General features: G+C 45.0%; 1 protein-coding gene across 4 annotated transcripts; it reads right to left on the bottom strand.

Moving 5' to 3' along the window:
- Positions 1-330: 330 nt before the first annotated feature.
- On the bottom strand, positions 331-18,565 carry zgc:158376 (uncharacterized protein LOC100101643 homolog). Of its 4 annotated transcripts, none has more exons than XM_037090051.1 (12): positions 17,874-18,565; positions 14,908-15,051; positions 13,389-13,577; positions 11,581-11,724; positions 9,869-9,955; positions 8,377-8,562; positions 8,249-8,281; positions 6,685-7,964; positions 6,432-6,595; positions 5,889-6,050; positions 5,493-5,753; positions 331-5,325 (listed from the first exon to the last, which is right to left on the bottom strand). In XM_037090051.1, exons 2-12 carry the CDS (start codon positions 14,971-14,973, stop codon positions 5,036-5,038), a joined length of 2,862 nt encoding a protein of 953 aa, XP_036945946.1. In that variant the 5' UTR covers positions 14,974-15,051; positions 17,874-18,565; the 3' UTR covers positions 331-5,035. The 4 variants fall into 4 exon arrangements, with proteins under 4 accessions (XP_036945946.1, XP_036945949.1, XP_036945947.1 ...); XM_037090054.1 differs by lacking the exon at positions 14,908-15,051 and adding an exon at positions 14,171-14,263 and having other exon boundaries at positions 17,874-18,560; XM_037090052.1 differs by having other exon boundaries at positions 5,493-5,714; positions 17,874-18,552.
- Positions 18,566-18,942: the final 377 nt, after the last annotated feature.

Genomic DNA, 18,942 nt, shown 5'->3' with positions numbered 1-18,942 from the left:
TGTGATTACAACAATTAGATGTGACGACTGAAGAATTAAAGTTTCATGTAATAATTTACATAATATAAAAAGCAGTACTTTTACTCTTCGTGGTGTTTAAATGTCAGCAACATTTTATACGTTTGTTTATGATTGTTGGGAAGGAAAACATTTACTTGTAATCTAGTTACTGTTGCACTGTTCCTACTGATACTTTCATCAAAAGTAAAGAATTTAAATGTGAAGTTAATAAACTCTAAGGATTTAAAACCAGATAAATAACATCTGTGATGACATTAGAGTGTTTGTGATGACATCAGACTGTCAGTGAACAAACAGAACGACAGGAAGTAAAAACAAACCCATTGCTTCTTTATTAGTTAGTCATTTTACAGTAGTCACTCATACGTAGCTGCCTTGAGTTGGTCTTTTTGTGTCACTTTTTACTTTTTGTTCCAACTTCTTCCTCAATTTTTTTCATCAACACGGCGGAAGAGTCATGGACAAAGTATAAAAAAAGAACAAAAAGCAAACAAAGAAAAGAAAGTCAGGATAAAATGCCCCTTTTCAAAACAAAAACTACATTTGGCAAAAGGCGAGGATGAAGGTGATGATGATGATGATCCAGTGCATCTTTAAAATATCCATAAAGACATGAGAGCTTTACTAAGATACAGAAGAGGGAGGAGCTGAGATATGTCTGGGCTTCTGATTGGATAAGAGCTTTCAGGAGTCAGGGATTATCGTCCAATCAGTTTTGAACTCCTCACCTGTTGCTAGGTGAAGTCTGAAGCTGTGATATGCATCGTTAACAAAATGTTACAGTCACAGTAAAAAACAAACAAACAACTAAATCACCAAATACAAAAAATAATATAAAAACTGACCCATTCAGATGTGAACACAGTGGAACATTGATCTGGTGTGTTTATGGCACAACGAGGCGACTGGCTGTCAAGCAGCACGACGTCATGGCGATTTTAAAATTTATCTACGAATACTTTTTCTGTCCTGCACAACGACCTCCACCACCGAGCAGGAACGAGACAGGAAGTGATGCGTCACCTCCACTGCACTGCTGCCACTGTACCTAGAACCTCCAACTTCCAAGCTAACACAAGTTAGCTTGCTTATGTTTACTAATTAACTGAGCCAGCTAATGGGCTATCAAGCTAGCAGGGCAGGTCACAGGTTTGGATAAACACATAATGGTGGTTTTCCCGCTCATTTTCACCTTAAATCAGCTGTTTGTTCTTCGGTTTGAACGATAAGACCAGTGAGCTAATGTGCAACTGTGATGCTAACGTGGTACCAGATAATTAACCAACCAAGCCACTTACTAATGCACTAAAACATTAGCTCATTAAATTTGAAAGTCTTGCATTTAAGAAATTAACTGTCATATTAAGAACAGTGGAGTTTAAATTTCTCTGCAAGGAGTGACATGCATGTGAGTGAGCTAATGTTAGCATAGGTTAATAATGGCTTCAGTCATTTGAATATTCTTTACTTTTGTCTCTTTCTGTATTAATTACATTCCTGATTGATTTCTGATCGATGCGAATGTGAGCTTTATTAGCTAGCTTACGGGTTTGAGAAATTACATCGTGGTGGCTTTGACTTTTACTTTAGCTCTTCTTCAGTTTTATCTTCCATTGCAGAGTTAAACAAAACTCTGATGCTAACATATGGAGCTAATATGCAAACAGCTAGCCAACATCGGACAAACCAGTGTTAAGCTTGTAACCTTGGCTTACTCATGCACAAATGTTAACCAAAGTAGCTAATTAAAAGTAAAGAGCTAATGTTTGGGGAGTTCAAACTCGAATACTGACACAAAATCTTCTTTAGCTTGCTTGCTTATGTTAGCTATCCACTGATAATGGCCACTTTCCTGCTAATCATTATCAACTAATGGTAGATTCTAATTTACATCCTCAGTTTTTCAGTTCAGTGCAGTCGAGGTAACGCAACAGTAACTGGCAACGCTTGAGACTGAGCTAGCTAGCTAACGTGATACTGTGCGGCTAACGTGCAACACGCTAACCAATATGCTAGCCAGTACAAGGCGACAATCTACCCTGAAAAACGTGAATATTCATAATTTCCTCATTATAATAAGTGAAGTCCATCATTTGTTTGGCTGTTTGATTTGTCACGTACATCCAGAAATTCAACATGAAAAATAATGTAAATAATATTGACAACCCCCCCCCCTCTCAGTGCCACTGCCTCACATGACGGACAGCTCGTTAACACACATAATCAAATCAAACATCAGACGTCACAGCTGAGACGGGACGAGTCTGAGCATCAGCGCCTCATTTATCAAAACCTCTGCTGAGATCAAATCTGTCACTCGCTTTGATTTCTGGCTTTTTGTGACGCATCAGAACTTCAACACGTCCTGATGGGAAACTCAGAACCACAGACTTTTCATAAGTGAGGCTCCTGAGAGAACTATGGAAGCTCACTGTGGCCAAAAAACAAAACAGACGCAGGAATAAAAACACGTCAATCTTCATGTTTTAATCTAAATACTGAGACAGCGAGTCGAGAAAAGTAGAACTTAAGACCCGAGTGTTGATTTTGACTTTGATTTAATCAGACAGGAAGTCAAGATCATGATTCAGTAAAATAATAATTATGACACTAATTATAATAAAGACCACAGGAGAGTTGAGATTCTGACCCAGTGCGTGTTGTTGTTCTGGCACCAGTGAGCTTCCACAGAACACATTCAGACTCGGTGTGATTTAAACAAAGCAGCTGTGTGCATGTAGAAAACAAAACGACACATCCGTTCAGATAAATGGACCTGCTGCCAACAGAACCCAACAGAACCAAATGTGAGACAATCAAAAACAAACTCTCTCTCTCATGCAGGAAGCAGGAATGTGTGTTCGGACTGGATGGGAGTGCTGCTGCGGCACGAAATAAATTAAAACCTGATTTAAAAAGAAACAAAAAAACAAAAAAGAAGAAAATACTCCTGAGAAACACGCGATCGATCGATCTGATCGGAGGTGACCAACAGACGGAGACAAAGGACGAAGAGGAGAAGATGAACGATTGAGGCGAATGTTGAAGACACTGAGGCTCAGTTTCAGCTGTCGGTCTGAACACACACACACACACACACACACACACACACACACACACACACACACACACACACACACACACACACACACACAGCAGGAAGGAAAACACCTCAAACCAAACTCACACCGGAACAACCTGCAGCGACACCCTCGTGACTGGACGCCGTTTAAAGGAACAGTTTGACATTTTACAGGACCACACAGGTCTGCTTAGCCTAGCTTAGCACAAAGACTAGAAGCGGGAGGAAACTGTTAGCCTGGCCCGCTCTGTGGTTTACAGAGCTGCTCGTCATGTTTCACTTTGATTTCGACACTGATGTGTTTAGCCTAGCTTAGCTTAGCTTAGCACAAACACTGAAGGCAGAGGGAAACTGTTAGCCTCTCTCCAAATCTGTGATTCACCCTCAGACGTTTGTCTGCTGGAGTGAACGGGACAGTTTGGACGGTGTGTTCAGAGACGGGAGGACGACTGGACACTGCTGACACCTGATCAGTTCACTGCTCCTGAAGGTCACTCACTCCGCAGCCGTCTGGTGAGGTCACTTCCTGTTTACTGGTTGATCTGATTTGAATTGTCTTTACATGAAGCCGAGTCCAAACATCTGACAACACAGAATTAATCTGTCGCATCGTCACATAAACCTGGGAATAATCTGAAAGAGTCTCTTTGACTTCCGACAAGATCATAAACTTTCTGATTATTACCTGTTTTGTCTGCTGCCTCACTGGGTTCATACAATCATAATTAACAGTTTCCATCTCTCTTTCTCTCACACACACACACACACACACACACCTGACCATGTGTTTACATTCATTAGGAGCTGAGTTCACTCTGATTGCAGCCTCGACACTGAGCACAGATTCTCTCATGAATGAAGCTTCATTCACAGAAGACAGAAAGACTTGACTGAGCACTGATCTGAGGTCTGATTATCACAAACTGGATCATTTAGATTTGTCAAGAGGAAACAGTGTCAGTCTGAAATGCAGCAGTTGATTCATTAATAGATTATTCAACAGATTATGCAGCAGGCGAGGAGACGACTGCTGCTTCTGGACTGAGTTTCTTTGGGTTGTTGACTGCTGGTTGGACAAAACGAGACGCCTGAAGACGCCATCTTGTTCAGCTGATTCTCTAACTTTCATCGTTCGTCCACCTTAGCACGGGATTAATCCCTCTGCAGAGAGACTCTCCAGCTGCACCAAACTTCATACACAAAAGATGCATTTCTATCAAACACTTCAGGACACGTCGTCCACTCAGACCCAGACGAGGGAAACTGTCTAAATCCCAAACTGTGTTCTGATCGTGAATGAGACACAAATATCAGATTGTCCTCAGTTTGAACATCAAGCCTCAAGTGTTTCTGACTTCCTGTGAGGGTGGGGTGGGGTGGGGTGGGGTGGGTGGGGATGGAGGTTTGATGTCACCTTTCAAACCACAGCAACGAAATCTGAACAACATCAAGTTTTAATTTTCCACTTTTCTCTCTCCTGCAGCTACTGACGAGCAGGTGGATGTCTGGCGTGATGATTGGTCGTTGGATGGAAGGAAGGAAGGAAAGAAGGAAGGAAGGAAGCAGGGAAGGAAAGGAGTGTTGGGGTGATGTTTCAAAGGTTAAAGGTCATTTACAGTAAACTACAGATATATACACACACCCAAAATTGTACAGAGAACAAATATGTACATGCTCAGGGTTTCTAATTCTTTTTACTATTACCGACAACTTTCCCAAAATATCTTCCTCCTCCTCCTCCTCCTCCTCCTCTGTGGTGGCTGTGCCCGCCAACAAAACAAAACCTTTTCCAACAGGGGAAAAGTTGCTCAGGTCCCTCCTCCTTCCTCCTCCTCCTCTACCTCACCTGTCTGTAGTGTAATGAGGTGGGAGGCGGGGCTTGTAGGACGCCTGGACCAATGACTCAAGTGTCACGTGACATCGAGGAGGACTTTAGCTGTTCTTTAGCAGTGTTCTGTCGTCAGGAGGACAGGAGGAGGAGGAGGAGGAGGAAGAGGAGGAGGAGGAGACCGACGTAGCGGAGGAGGATGAAGCAGCAACCGTGGTGGTGGCGGAGGAGGAGGTGGTGGAGGAGGAGGAGGAGGAGGAGGCGGAGTGTGACGGGAAGGAGAGCAGCTGTCCAGTCTCAGAGGAGAGGAGCGAGCAGGAGCGCAGGTCGACCGTCTGCAGGGAGGTGCAGCGCCGCAGCAACGGGACGCACTGCTCCGTCACCTTCACACAGCCTGCAACAGAGACAACGTCAGTCTACAGCTGTGCTACACCTGTGCTACACCTGTTCTATAGCTGTCCTAAGTTGGTGCAGATATGTAGAACAGGTCGGGTTCTGACTCATCAGAATCAGACATCACACTTGGCATTTGGACCTTCAGCATGATTCTGTTGCATTTACCTGCCAGGTTGACGTGGGTGAGGCTCTCTCTCAGGGGGGAGATGGGGGAGGTGAGGGTGTGCACCGTCTGGTCCGTGACGTTTCCACACTGACTCAGGTCCAACCGGGTCAGGTGAGGAACGTAACGCACCAACAGACGAGATGACGTGTCCGTCAGGTCCAAACCTGCCAATCGTAGCTCTGTCACGTTCTGGAAACGCCCCACTCTGGTTTCACCGTGAGCTGATCGACCAATCAGAGAGCAGAGAACGTGTGAGAGAACTAGACACAGAGAGTAAAACAATCAAATCATTTACAGAACTGAACCCTGAAACACGTCCGCACATCTTCACACACGTTTAACTTTGATTTAAAAGCATCATCTAATGTCTCAGTGCAGGTGTGTGAGTGTCTCACCTGTCCTGGTGTCAGGTGGGGGGGCCAGCAGCTCTCTCAGGTGAGAGTCTTTTAGGTCCTCCACTCTGCTGAGGTCCAGCAGCTTCAGGCAGGGACAGACGGCCTGACACAGAGCAGAGACCACCGGCCACGGACACCCGGACACATTCAACTCCAACAGACCTGAACAGGACAGTGAGGACAGATGAGACGCACAGGTGAGATGCACAGGTGAGACGCACAGGTGAAAGTCTTTGCTGAAGAAGGTAAAAACCAGCTGAAAGCTCCAGAAGTTAACTGAGTTTAGTTTCAGGTAGTTTGAGACTCTGTCTGGTCTGGTGTCTGGTGCAGACACCTTCAGTTTGTTCTGTTATCGCTGATTGATGAATGTATTGATCGTCTCAGTCAACAGATGTTTTGATCAACTGTCTCATTCTGTGATTGACATCTGTGATGTCACACAGCACCCTGAATATAAACAACAACAAGTGTTCCAGACATTTCTTTTCAAACAGTTTCTGACTGTGTGACAGTCAACAGGTAAACAGGAAGTGCTGGCGGCACCTTGTAAGCGGTTGATGAGCCACATCAGCTGTTTCTTGGAGATGTTGGTATAACCCAGGTTGAGTGAGACGGGCTGTCGGCGGATGATACCACTCAGCATGGGGGGGGTGATGGAGCGCTGCCGGCTCAGGTCGATCTGAGTCCACAACCGTTTATCGCAACACCTGAAGAAGACGAGAACGTTTACAGCAGCTTACATGAAGCACATGATGTCAGTGTGACGTCAGCATGATGTCACTGTGATGTCACTAACCAGCGGCTCCAGGTGCGGCAGACTCTCATGCAGACACACAGCTCTCTCTGGCTCAGGTGAGTGAACACTCGCAGCCACACGTCCCGCGTCATGATGTGGGAGGAGCCAGAGTCCAGCGGCAGGCAGCTGGGCTCGGGGCAGGTGGGGGGCGGCCTCACCAGGTGTCTCTCCATCTGAATGGGCCGGGGTGGCGAGGGGACTGCCGGAGGGCTGCGCTTCATCATCTGAGAGCGCGGCGCGAGGCGGGACGGCTGTGAGCATGGAGACGCTGCCATGGCAGACATCATCAGGCCGCCTCCCCCCGGGCCTCCTCCCCCATTGGACGTGGGGATGGAGGCGGAGGAGGAGGTGCTGTTGTTTCTGGACGTCTGGTTTTTACTGTTGCTACGGATCTTGTTGCCGCGGCTCCCACTACCTTTGGTCCCTCCCCCTCCCCCCCCACTGTGTCTGTGATTGGTCAGAACACCACTGGTGTTCTCCTTCTCCCCTCCCTCCCTCCCGCCTCCTGTCCCTCCTCGTGTCCGTCCGTTGCGCGCGTCCTGCCCATTGCTGCGCTGCTTCCCTGTGAAACCGTCGTGCTGCGAGGACGGCGGCATCTGATTGGAGGAGAGGGGTGAGGGCGGGGGGAGGGAGGCAGAGTTTTTCCTGGTCCTGTCGGAGGTGGGCATGTCCTCCTCCTCTCCATCAAGCAGTCCTGCTTTCCGTCCTCGTGGAGGTAACCCAGCCTCACCTCCTCTCCGCCGTGCCTTCTCCCCGCCTCCACCTCCCTGCTCTTCCTCCCTCACCTCGTCCTCCCCCCTCCCCCCCTCCCCCTCCGACTCCTCACTGGCGCTGAAGCCCAGCTCAGCTAGGCGGCGCTCCCTTTCTCTCTCTCTCTCCCGCTCGCTGCGACTCCTCTCTCGCTCCGCCCGCCCTCCGCTGCTGTTGCCATAGACGATGGGAGGAGGCGGGGCGGGGGAGGACGATGATGGCGAGGAGCCTCCCCCTGCCTGCTCCCCCCTGAGGGAGTCGTCAGAGTCGGACTCGGAGTCAGACTCGGAGCTGGAGGAGGACGAGGACGAGGACTCGGGTCGGCGCTCCAGCAGACACATCCTCTTAAACCGCTCCAGTTTCTCTCTGTGATGCGAGCGCTGGTCTGCACTCGACGTCCCCCCCGCTCCTCCCCCACCTCCTCCCCCCGGCTGAGAGGAGGTTGTTGAGGAGGAGCCCTGCAGTCCTCCTGCTCCTCCTCCAGCTGAGGAGGTGGGGCCGTTGGACTCCACCGCCTCCTGTTTGGGTTTCTGATGGAGAGAAACGTTCAAGTTTGTTTCATCACATAAACCGTCAAATTCACTGAAACATGAATTCAAACATGGATTTATGTCATTTCAACTCAATCCAGTGGAAAAAAAACACATTCATCAGGCTGACGACAAATAAATGATCACTAACACACCGACATACAGGCAACAGAGGTCACAGCAGCTCAACAGATGAGCCGACACAAACTGTGAAAAGTTCTCATTTTGACGTGTTGATGTTTGCCATCAGTCCACTCAAACAACACTGAGCGAAGTTTTCGTACCTTTTTGAGGCGTTTCTCGTGGCCGCCCTTCATCTGACAGAGAGAAGAAGACAGACAGACAGACAGTCAGAGCGGTGAATGGCTTCAACACATCAGCATCACGTCAGAGCAGAAACCAGACGGTTCACCTTCTTCTTGGGCCCGCTGTCCTGAGGCAGCTCCTTCTCCTTCTTCCTCTTGTGTCCCCCGTCCGTTCTCCCCCCCTCCTCCAGGGAGGGAGGGGCTTTCTTTTTAGGTGGAGGGTCATCTGTGAGCTTCCAGCGGCCCACCTCGCCGTTATCCAGCCTGCGTTTCCCCGAGCCGTCGGCCTGGTCCTGGACAGGACCATCAGACTGATTCAGACGTTGGACTCACAACCACAGGAAGTTCAGTTTAAAACTTCACTACAACATTTCAGTATGACACAAACCATCCATCACTGAGACAAACAGACTCCATTTTTCAACTCAGAGACAGAAAGATTTTTTATGTAGATCATTTGCCGAATTAACAAGAAGGTCCAAATACTGCAGAATGAGTCAGAGACAGAGTTTCACAGAGTTTATAAAGTGTCTCCAACTCAGCAACTCACTAAACTGACACATTTGTTAAGGGAGTCTGGGGACTTTCTCCACGGGGACAAAGAAGTCGCCTATATTGTTCCTGTTTAGTGTCTTTGTAACATGTGACATGTTTAGATCAATAACATGTTTCTTCTTTCATAAATGGAGTGTAAATGGTGAAATCAGTGTAAACAGTGTGTTCAAACAGCTGATCAGTGTTGGCAGGTAAGACTTTAGCACTTTAGACACAGAAGCAGACAGGCTGGTACAGACATGCTGCCACAAACTGACACTTTTTACAAGGAGACAAACAACTTCAGCTGAAACATTTAATGCTGAATTTACAACAAGGACACAAAGATTCAGAATCTGTCAGAGACACAGTTTCACTATGTTATAAAGTTTGTTTTAACTCAACAACTCTTAAAATCACCACATTTGTTAATGGAGTCTGGTGCTGTTCTGTCTGACCACCTCACTGCATCTTGGGAGTCGTTCACACCTGAGATCAGATCCCTCAGGAGGGATGTTGATTCCAGGTCCAATCAGGAACAACTTGTTTAATCATGAATAATATAATAACAATAAAGTCTAACAAGCAAATAAAGTCTCACATTTAATTTTGTAGAAAAATATGATGTGCTTTCATACTTCTGTTCTGGGTACGGTGGCCCTTTGAGGACATCTCAGACTGAGAGTGCTGACAGGAGAGAAGCTGTTGCAACAAATAATCAACTGTCGACCATTAAATTAATCTGACAACGTTTTTAATTATTTCTTTTTAAATTTTCTGATATCAGTTTTTGAAACGATGAATATTTTCTGGTTTGTTTCCTCGTCTTGGAAAATAAACTGAGTTTCTTCATGGATGTAACAAGACTTCTAAGGATGTTGACAGATAGATGACAGTGAACTGGTGTGTTGGGCAGGTGGGCAGGTGGGCAGGTGGGCAGGTGGACAGGTGGACAGGTGGGCAGGTGGACAGGTGGACAGGTGGGCAGGTGGACAGGTGGGCAGGTGGACAGGTGGACAGGTGGGCAGGTGGACAGGTGGGCAGGTGGACAGGTGGGACTCTTACCTTACTGGTTTTTCCCTCCTTGTGGCACTTGGGACACTCCCAGCAGTTTGGAATCTCATCGTTGATGATTCCTTCAGCTTTACCCATCTGAGACACAAGATGGAGGCACAACAATCATCAGTTACATCTAAGACCACAGTGACTCAGCACTTCCTGCTGCTTCAAAATAAAAGCATAGGTAAATAAATCATCTCTACTCAAAAGATTTTAATGTGAAAAACCATGAACTTCTCTTTTTATTAGTTTGTCACTGATGGAATGTAACTAAGTATATTTACTCAAGTACAACTCTGAGATACTCGTCCACTTCACTGTGCTGTAGAAACATTATCTTTAATGTATAAAAGAATTTAAAAAGAGCTGAAGCGATCAGTTGATGGAAATGTGGATATTGATTCATCATAGAAGTTTTTCATCTGGCCGAGTCTGATGGACATTTTTAATAAAGAAAACAGAAGCATTACATTAGCTTAACTTCTTCAACGATTTACTGTTAAATTATCATTTATTTTGAATTATCAATTAAACGTACCTGCTTAACTGATCACAATTTTGTTAAAAACTCAACTTTCTGCCCAAAATCGACTCATTTTTGCTGTTTTTCTCAAAATATTTTGATTATTATCTCAGATTTCTCACATTGATGTTACATTGTGATATTTTTAGACTTTATGAAATATAAATCCCATTAACACGCTATTTACTCCACATTTATATATTTTCTGACATATTTTAAATCCAGTTTAACTAAATACAGTTTGGATGTTTATGATTAATATATCAATGTTTAAAACAGTTGATGATCTTTTGAGTATATCAAGTTAAATTAAATAGAGATATTTTTGACCATTGTGATCATTTCACGTATCCAAAATCTAACAATCCATGGTTTCATATCATGATCTTGCTATCATGACATATATCATTTTCTCCATAAATTTAAAACCAATCTTGAATTTTTCTCAAAAATTTCAACTTCTACATCGTCTGAAAATATTCTGATCGTCTTTAAATATTTCAGACTTCCTCTCAGACTTTGTGGTCACTTTTATCACCAGCAGGAAAACACAGATTTATTGGTGGGCAGAGATTCATTCTGATGTTCGTCTATTTCTGTTTCTCTTCCTTATTATTCTCTTTGTTGCTCTTTAATTCTCTCGGCTGCAGAGCCTCAGTTTCCCCTCAGGGTTAAAAGAAAACCTCGCAGCCGGTTCATGTTTGTGCTTGAAGAGGAAGAAGAAGAGAATTTATTCCTGCGTTGTGATATTTCCTGCCTGGTGTCCAAGGTAACAAATAAAACTCACTGGTGTTCCAGTCAGCAGGTTGTCCTGTACAGTGTGTTCTGTCTGTATCAGCCAACATTACAGCAGAGAGCAACATAATCCCTCAATCAATCTGAGCTTATTTGGGGAAACGTCTGGAAATCTGCAGAAGACTGACGGGACGCGAAGAGCAAAGAAGAATTCAGTATCTTTATAATCTGGCTGTTATGATGATAAACATCAGATCTCAGGTCATCAGTGAGGATCTCTTTCTTACTTTATTCTGCAACGACCCGATTTATCTCCAACATCACTGAAGTTTGATCTCACAGAAAAGGTGTAAACCAAAATCCTGAATTTCTGCAGCTGAAAGTGTAGAAACACTGAACTCACCTGTGACATTACATCATGTGTTTTATGGGTTTAGTGAGAGCAGGTGTGACGACTGACCTTCAGGCAGCTGGGGTGGATGATTTCGTTGCAGATGGTGCACTCCATCAGACAGAGGCTGAACTTCTCCTCCTCAGAGTCCACCGTGTCCTCCTTGCCCGCCTCGCCGCACGCAAAACACACCGCCGTGTGAGGCAACACCGGCTGGACACAGACAGAGAGAGAGACAGGTGAGTCAGACAGGTAGCGATACAGGTGGAGACACAGGTTGAGAGACAGGTGAGTCAGACAGATAGAGATACAGGTGAGTCAGGCTCCTGTCATGCTAGCAGCTGTATTTAGACACAGTGGTGCTGTGAGCTAAATGCTAACACATTGATGATTCACAGGTGAGTGAGACTCTTTAAAGCAGAAATGTTACATATTGTGTCTTTAATCGATCAGTTAATTGGTTCGTGTTTCTCATCTGTCAGTAAACTGAATCTCTCTGAACTGTCAAACTAAACAAGACATCTGAAGACAAACAACAAATATTCATGGAGAAAAATAACAGGTTAATCAATAATAATCAATTCCTACACTACCCACAATGCAGCTGGATAGTCAAGACTTGACATTGTGCTGTGCTTTGCTAGCAGCAACTAATGTAGCCTGAAGTGACATCACATATTCCTGAAGCGTGGACAACAAAGAAAACTAATAACTGCTGGAAGATTAACGAGGAGGAGACGAGCTGCTTGCACTGATCCTCCTGCTCCTCCCCCTGCTCCTGCTCCTCCTCCTCCAGCTCCAGCTCCTGCAGGAGGAGCAACATCCACCCTATCCTCCCTCCCTCCCTCATGACATTCCTAACTGAAACTGACACATCCTCATCTTCCTCTCCTCCTCCTGCTCCTCCCCTAACCACAGACAAACAAACAAATAAATGCATAAATCAACAGCAATAATCTGAGGAGCTGCAGACTGACTGGCTCAGAGTGTGTGTGTGTGTGTGTGTGTGTGTGTGTGTGTGTGTGTGTGTGTGTGTGTGTGTGTGTGTGTGTGTAAAAGCATCTCCGTGAAACCATGGCGATGAATCAAAGCCAACTCTCTCTCTCAATCACAGCACCAGCAACCATCTCCGGTTGCCATGGAAACCCAGCATCCTCTCCTGCTGATGCTATTTGAAGAATCAACACAAAAAAATCCACACCTTCAGTGTTTGAAGACGCTCAGCATGTGTGTGTGATTACGTTGACATGTAAATCTGTGTGTGTGTGTCTGTTTGTGTGTGTGTGTGTGTGTGTGTGTGTGTGTGGAGCAGGAAGTGGTATGTGTATCTCTGTGAGGACCGGTCTATGTTCTGGAGTGAGAGAACATTTTGTCCACTCCTCACACTGAACCGAATCAATGATCCCGATTGATTTTCTGTTTGAAGAACAAACGTCTCATGAACACGAACACATGATGACAGCTGGCAGTTTACTGAGTCATCAGTCTGATAGTGGGAAGATCTTTTATCTGTCAGAGGAGGACCGAGTTCAATGTTTGGGTGAGCTCTCCTCACTGTGTGTGTGTGTGTGTGTGTCACTGTTGTTAAAGTCTTGTTGATACATGCAAATGGAGGCTTTCAGCTGAAGTGAGCACTTTGTGATATAAAGTGTGTGTTTGCTCTGCATGCAAATGTGTCTAAACCGGCTCAGCGACTCATGCGTTTACCGTCCTGACTAATAATGTTTAAAGTGTTTCAATCAGTGTTTACATGTTGGAGCACTGGAGTGTGAATAAAGCAGAATGATCCTTTAAGGCTTCATTTAAAAAAAAAAAACAAAAAAACAGAGACACCTGTCAATCATCCTGAGTGTGAACCGTGTGTGTGTGTGTCTCACCGCTGTGCACTGCCTCAGGAGGCAGGACTGCTTCATCCGGCCGGGCCCTCCGAACTTCTTCATGTCCTTACAGAAGTGACACTCTCCACACTCGGTCCTCATGCAGGCCTGGCAGCGCCGGCACCGGGTCCGCCTGCGCCTCGCCCCCCCGCCCAGCGCCTTACTGCCCGACATCCCCGAACAAGTCAGCTGCAGAACCAGAGACAGATGGGGAGCACAGAGGTCAAAGGTCAAACAGTCAGTGTCTGACATCACAGGGACAAAACAGTTAGAGAGGTCCTAGAGAAAGATCCAGAGAAAACAAAGATGGCAGCCTGAGGGAGAGCTGCCATCTTTGTTTGGGTCGGGGACCAGAGATGATCACACACACACACAAAAGGTTGATTCCTCAGTTTTGAGCACAAATGTGTTCAGCTCTGTAAGTGTGTGTGTGTGTGTGTGTGTGTGTCTTTGCCAGGAGCAGTTTTGGTCGCTATCCAAAATGTTACATCACGATAGCGTCCTGCCCAAATATGGCGATGGACAACATTATTGTCTAACAGCAAAGACAACATGTAATCGAATCACGTGATACAACATTTTCTCCTGCTTTAAACCCAAAACAGTGTAAAGTTCTGCGTGCAGTCACGTCCAGCAGACGTCATCACACGCTGCCACCGCTCAGCACACAGGTTCTTTTCAAAATAAAAGCCCTGAGATGCCAAAACAGCCGTGTGTAATTTTTGATCCGGTGAAAAAATATTGAGGATGGCGACTGTCACGATGTTCGATAGTAAACTTACTGCCAAGATAATCCAGAGGTGTTACCTCAGAGTCTCACAGGTTCACAGTATCATGGTTCATGAAACTTCTATCATCATGAGTTATGAGTGACACTGAAATGAATGAAAATAGATTTTTGTTGAACAAATGCTTGATTATAAAAGTTAAGAAGATTATGAGACTCAATTTAAACTTTAAACTAGCAACAGACAGACGGTGTTTTCTGTGATCACTTGACAATAAACTAAATTAAATTGAACAATACACTTTAAATGTTGTGAATGACCCATACATCGGTACCAGCCGATCACAGGTGTACTGGTACCAGTGTGGCGGTGCTCACTTCACCAGACTGAATCTGTATCGGACACAATGAGACATTTAAGGCGTTGTGATCTGAACCCCGACGCTCATCGTTCTGGTGTATTTGCTGATCTACGCTGTTGATTTCTGCCTTGTTCTTGTTATTAAACATATATTTCAGGTTTATACTTCATGTCTGCCAGAATATAAAGATCATTTTGTGATAACCTGTAGATTATCTGGTCAGAGGAAATGTCAGAGGGATAATCATTTGTGTTCACAGATCTTTGACAGAAGGGAGCAAAACCAGAAGCGTTGTGTGCGTGTGTTGTTGTGTGTGTGTGTTGTGTTGTTGTGTGTGTGTGTTGTGTTACAGTGGACTGAATCATCTGGTCACGTCAGCAGGAATCATCTCTGACCTCTGAGGTTGGTCTGATCTCTGTCATCAACGCACCTCAAAGTTCACGCCGCTTTTCAACTTGCCGCTGCTGCTCGTTGCGTCGCCATGGCAACCACACATAAACTACAGTGAGAGAAGTGACGGAGGAGCTGATCTGAGATCTGCCTGCGTGATTCTTCAGCATCAGATGATCTGATCCTGGACCATAAACAATGGACAGCTGTCAAAACTTTATTTAGACGACGTCTTCTGTACGTTTGTTTAAGTGATCAGACTTGTATTATTAAAGTGTTCAATAATAACGATAACGTCATCATTCTCTGCTCACTGACACCAGCTCACCTGTGATTGGCTGGTACTAATGTATCGGTCAGGTTCTACCTGAGATTTACAACCTTTAAGTTAAAGGAGCAGTCTGTAGTTTTACTTACGGAGAGAAACACCTTCACTGACTGAAACAACAACAAACTCATACAGTTTAACTCTGTTTACGTGTGGCAGACCCTGCCACCTTTCTAGCATTCTGGGCCTCGTTCTCCTCTTGGAGCAGCTCATTGGTTCACTGATGGAAAGAGTTTGTATTATTACCTCATTAATGTTGTAAATATTAAAACTCTGGGTGACAAAACTACAGAAGTCCCTGATGTGTAATATTGTGGCAGAATGACCCTTTAAATCTAAAAGCACGCTGCAGCCGCTGAACAAACTGAGCTTCATCAGATCATCTTCTTCTCTATGTTTTATCTTCGATCGTCACCCAGAAGAACTCTCAAACTAACTCTTCAGTGTGAATAAAGTGATTCATTGTCTTAAATTAAAAACTGCACGGAGCACAAATGAGGAGCATAGTGGAGATTTTTCTGCAAAGATGAAGAGGTTAGATGTGTTTTTTGTTTTTTTGTGGCTATTTAAATGTGATTAAAGGAGCAGTCAGTGTTTCTGGAGGCTGATGAGTTGGTGCGTCTCACTCAGGACTGCAGAGATTTTAGTGTAAGATTCAGTGTAAACACATTCCATTATCTTTACTGCTATTTAAGTTTGTATATTTCAGGTTCATAACAAGTCTCATGTCTGACAAAGTCGGCATTTAGTGAAGGAAAGGGAAGAGAAGAGAGCCGGAGGTAACATCTGTCTGTCCTTCATGTCGGCAGCGACTCTGCAGAGTCAGAATGATTCACATCCTTCACACTGAACCAGAAACACCAAGTCATGAAACCACAGAGCTGCTTCACTTCAGCCGACTGAAACCTGCTGCTGATCCGGGATCAGATGTTCACCAATCTGTCCAACAACAGAAATACTCAGAAACTATCAACCAAACATTGTTTTCAGTGTTTCAGCTGGTCTGTGGTGATGATGGTCAGTTGGTCCTGGTGTCGTGGAGCAGAACACGTGGCTGCATGATGAACTGACATCTAATGAAGGGTGAGCATGTGGAGAAGATCAACTTCATTTCACTTTTATACTAAACAAACATGTTTCTAACATCAAGTCATCAACACATCAGCACGTCTCTGCAGCTCCTCAGTATCAATATTGTACAGTTTATTAAAACACAGCAGCTTCTGTGGTTTGGGTATTGAACTTATTCATATTGTGATTTTGGTAATATTTCTAGTTATTACGCAGCTGTACAGCAAATTTCTACAGTGAGCGTGTTGGTCAATGAAACAGAAAACATGAGATGACTGTGACAGACACTCTTCATTAGTTTAATCAACTGACTGATAAAGGAAACAGTTGCTGAATCGATCAATAGAGACACTAATCATAAGTTGCATCAATCACTTAAACAACGTGATCGTGATTTATTGGCCAACATGATTTATGTTTTCTCTCAACTGATAATAACGAACATGTTTCTATCTTTGAGGTTTGTTATTAAATATTTAGTTCGTCTTTGACTTTGTGAAGAAGTGATGAACACTTATGTTCTGACGTTTTAAAAACAAAGTGATTACTCGACCGTATAACTGGCAGATTGATCAATAATACAGTTATGTGTTCGCTCCAGGCCCGGTGGTGACAGAGCTTAAGGTCCTGATCGGGTCACAGAGCTCGTTGTCACACCTGGGCTGATGTTTGTGACCAGAGCTGCAGTTCACTATTACTTTAATTAATGAACTGTTGCCCGTTATGCTCCTGGTAATCAATGACACATTCAGTCTCTGATATTTGTGGAGATGTTGTTCAAAATATCCCAGAACTCAATTACACATCTTGCTGTTGTCAGTTGACCAGCTGATCAGTTATCAGCTGATCAGTTCTCAGAACAGATGCAGGTTCAGTCTAAACACTGAACAGATGCACCTGATGAGCTGATCGATTCTGGTGTGAAAACACACCAGGTGCTTCTTCTTCTTCTCTCCTCTCAGCTCACTGCACCGCTGTCTCCTCTCGTGTTTAATAAACGCTCTTCACTTTGTTTATTGATCTGTCTTGTTATGATCATCATGTTTGTGTATGTGTTGTTCAGTCAGCAGCAGTGACACACTGAGCAGACTCACAGCTCTGGTTGTGTAATCTGTTGTAACCTGTCAGAATCCTTCAGCTGTGTAAACTCCTGCACACATGTGGATTGATATCGTCCCATTGATCAGGGAGATAACCACAGCATGAAGCTAGCTAACAGAAGTTAGCAGCCAAGAATAATGAAGATGCGCATCTGGCACCGCTTGCGAGATAGTTGCTAACGGCTAACAACTAGCGCGTCACAGTAACCTACATTTAACGAGAGCAGGTGAGCACAGGGGTACCTGCAGGTGTGTGCACACGTACAGTGTGGTGTTAATTTAAGAAGCACATACCTGAAAACATGACACACACCGTCCTCCCCATCCCCCCGTAATCTCAAACATAAACGTTACGCTTGGTAACATGCTAGCAGGCTAACTGCCTTCGCAGGCTGCAGTATGCTTCCTCTTTCATTATCTCTGTGCTCCATTAAAACATCTCCCGGGCTGATGGAGGCTCAAATAAAACATGTGTGTGGACGAAGGAATAAACAAGCAGCGACTCACCTCTTCGTATCAGGTCGCATACTCCTGGGTCGCTCATTAGAAATAATATTAGCCAACAGTTAGCCAACGTTAGCTTGTGTGTAGCGCAGCTAGCCGTCCGCTTCCTTGTTTCTTTCTCCGCCAGGCTGCTATTAGCTCCCGGGCTGCTTCACATGCGTCCCATCGTGTTAGCGGCTGCTGCTGCGGCTAGCTCCCGGGCTAGCTAACAGGCTAGCTAACGGACCCGCTGTGGGTCTAAATGTCTCGATTACCAAACTGATCGATATCGATAAAGTGAAGGGCGCAGTGCTGCTGACTGAGTCGTGCCCATTCACTGCTCTCTCTCCCTCTCTCCCCCCTCTCCCCTCTCTCTCTCTCGCTCGCTCTGGGTGAGAGTCTCTCTCCCTCCGCCCCGCACGTTACAACGTGTTCTTCTTCTCTTCCTCCCGGGGGGCTTCAAAACACCTAAAATGGCTAATTTTAACTGAAGCGCAGTGTTTTTAAGCGACACACGGTTATAACCCTCCGCGGGAACTAGGCCCGCTCATCAGCGCGTCAACATGAATCAGATATTGTGAATAAAGAGCAGCGCGCGGCTATTGTTCTCTGTGTCTATTGTGTGCCGCCTGGTTTGCGGTGTTGTGCGTGATTTGGATCAGTGTTGCGGGTCTGCGGGTCGCCGTTTAACCCCCCGCATTGATTACATCACACAGGTGACCACAGATCGCGCGGCCCGTCTCCGCCTCGGAGGGAGAGGAAGAAATGAATTAAATAAATAAATGTTGTAAATAAAATATGGGCAGCGATGATATGCACGCTCCGCCCATGCGAGGTGACGTCACGTTGCGTCGGGTGCAGAGAGGCTTTCTGGGACTTGTAGTGCGGATCAGAACATCATGACGGTTCTGATGACACGAACAAACTGGACCCAGAAGATTTTACACATCGTGCTAACTACTTATCTAATTTAATTAATTAATTAATTAATCACTATTAATTAATAAATAATTAATTAATTGAATTAATTAAGCAGAAATTCACAATAATGACATTTAAAAACAAAATGAAGAAAAGATTAGGACGTAAAGGT

The sequence above is a fragment of the Acanthopagrus latus genome, chromosome 23 (assembly GCF_904848185.1).
Source record: "Acanthopagrus latus isolate v.2019 chromosome 23, fAcaLat1.1, whole genome shotgun sequence".
NCBI classification, from domain to species: Eukaryota; Metazoa; Chordata; class Actinopteri; order Spariformes; family Sparidae; genus Acanthopagrus; species Acanthopagrus latus.
The sequence above is the reverse complement of the archived record's forward strand: the minus strand, read 5'-3'. Positions and strand labels throughout refer to the sequence as shown.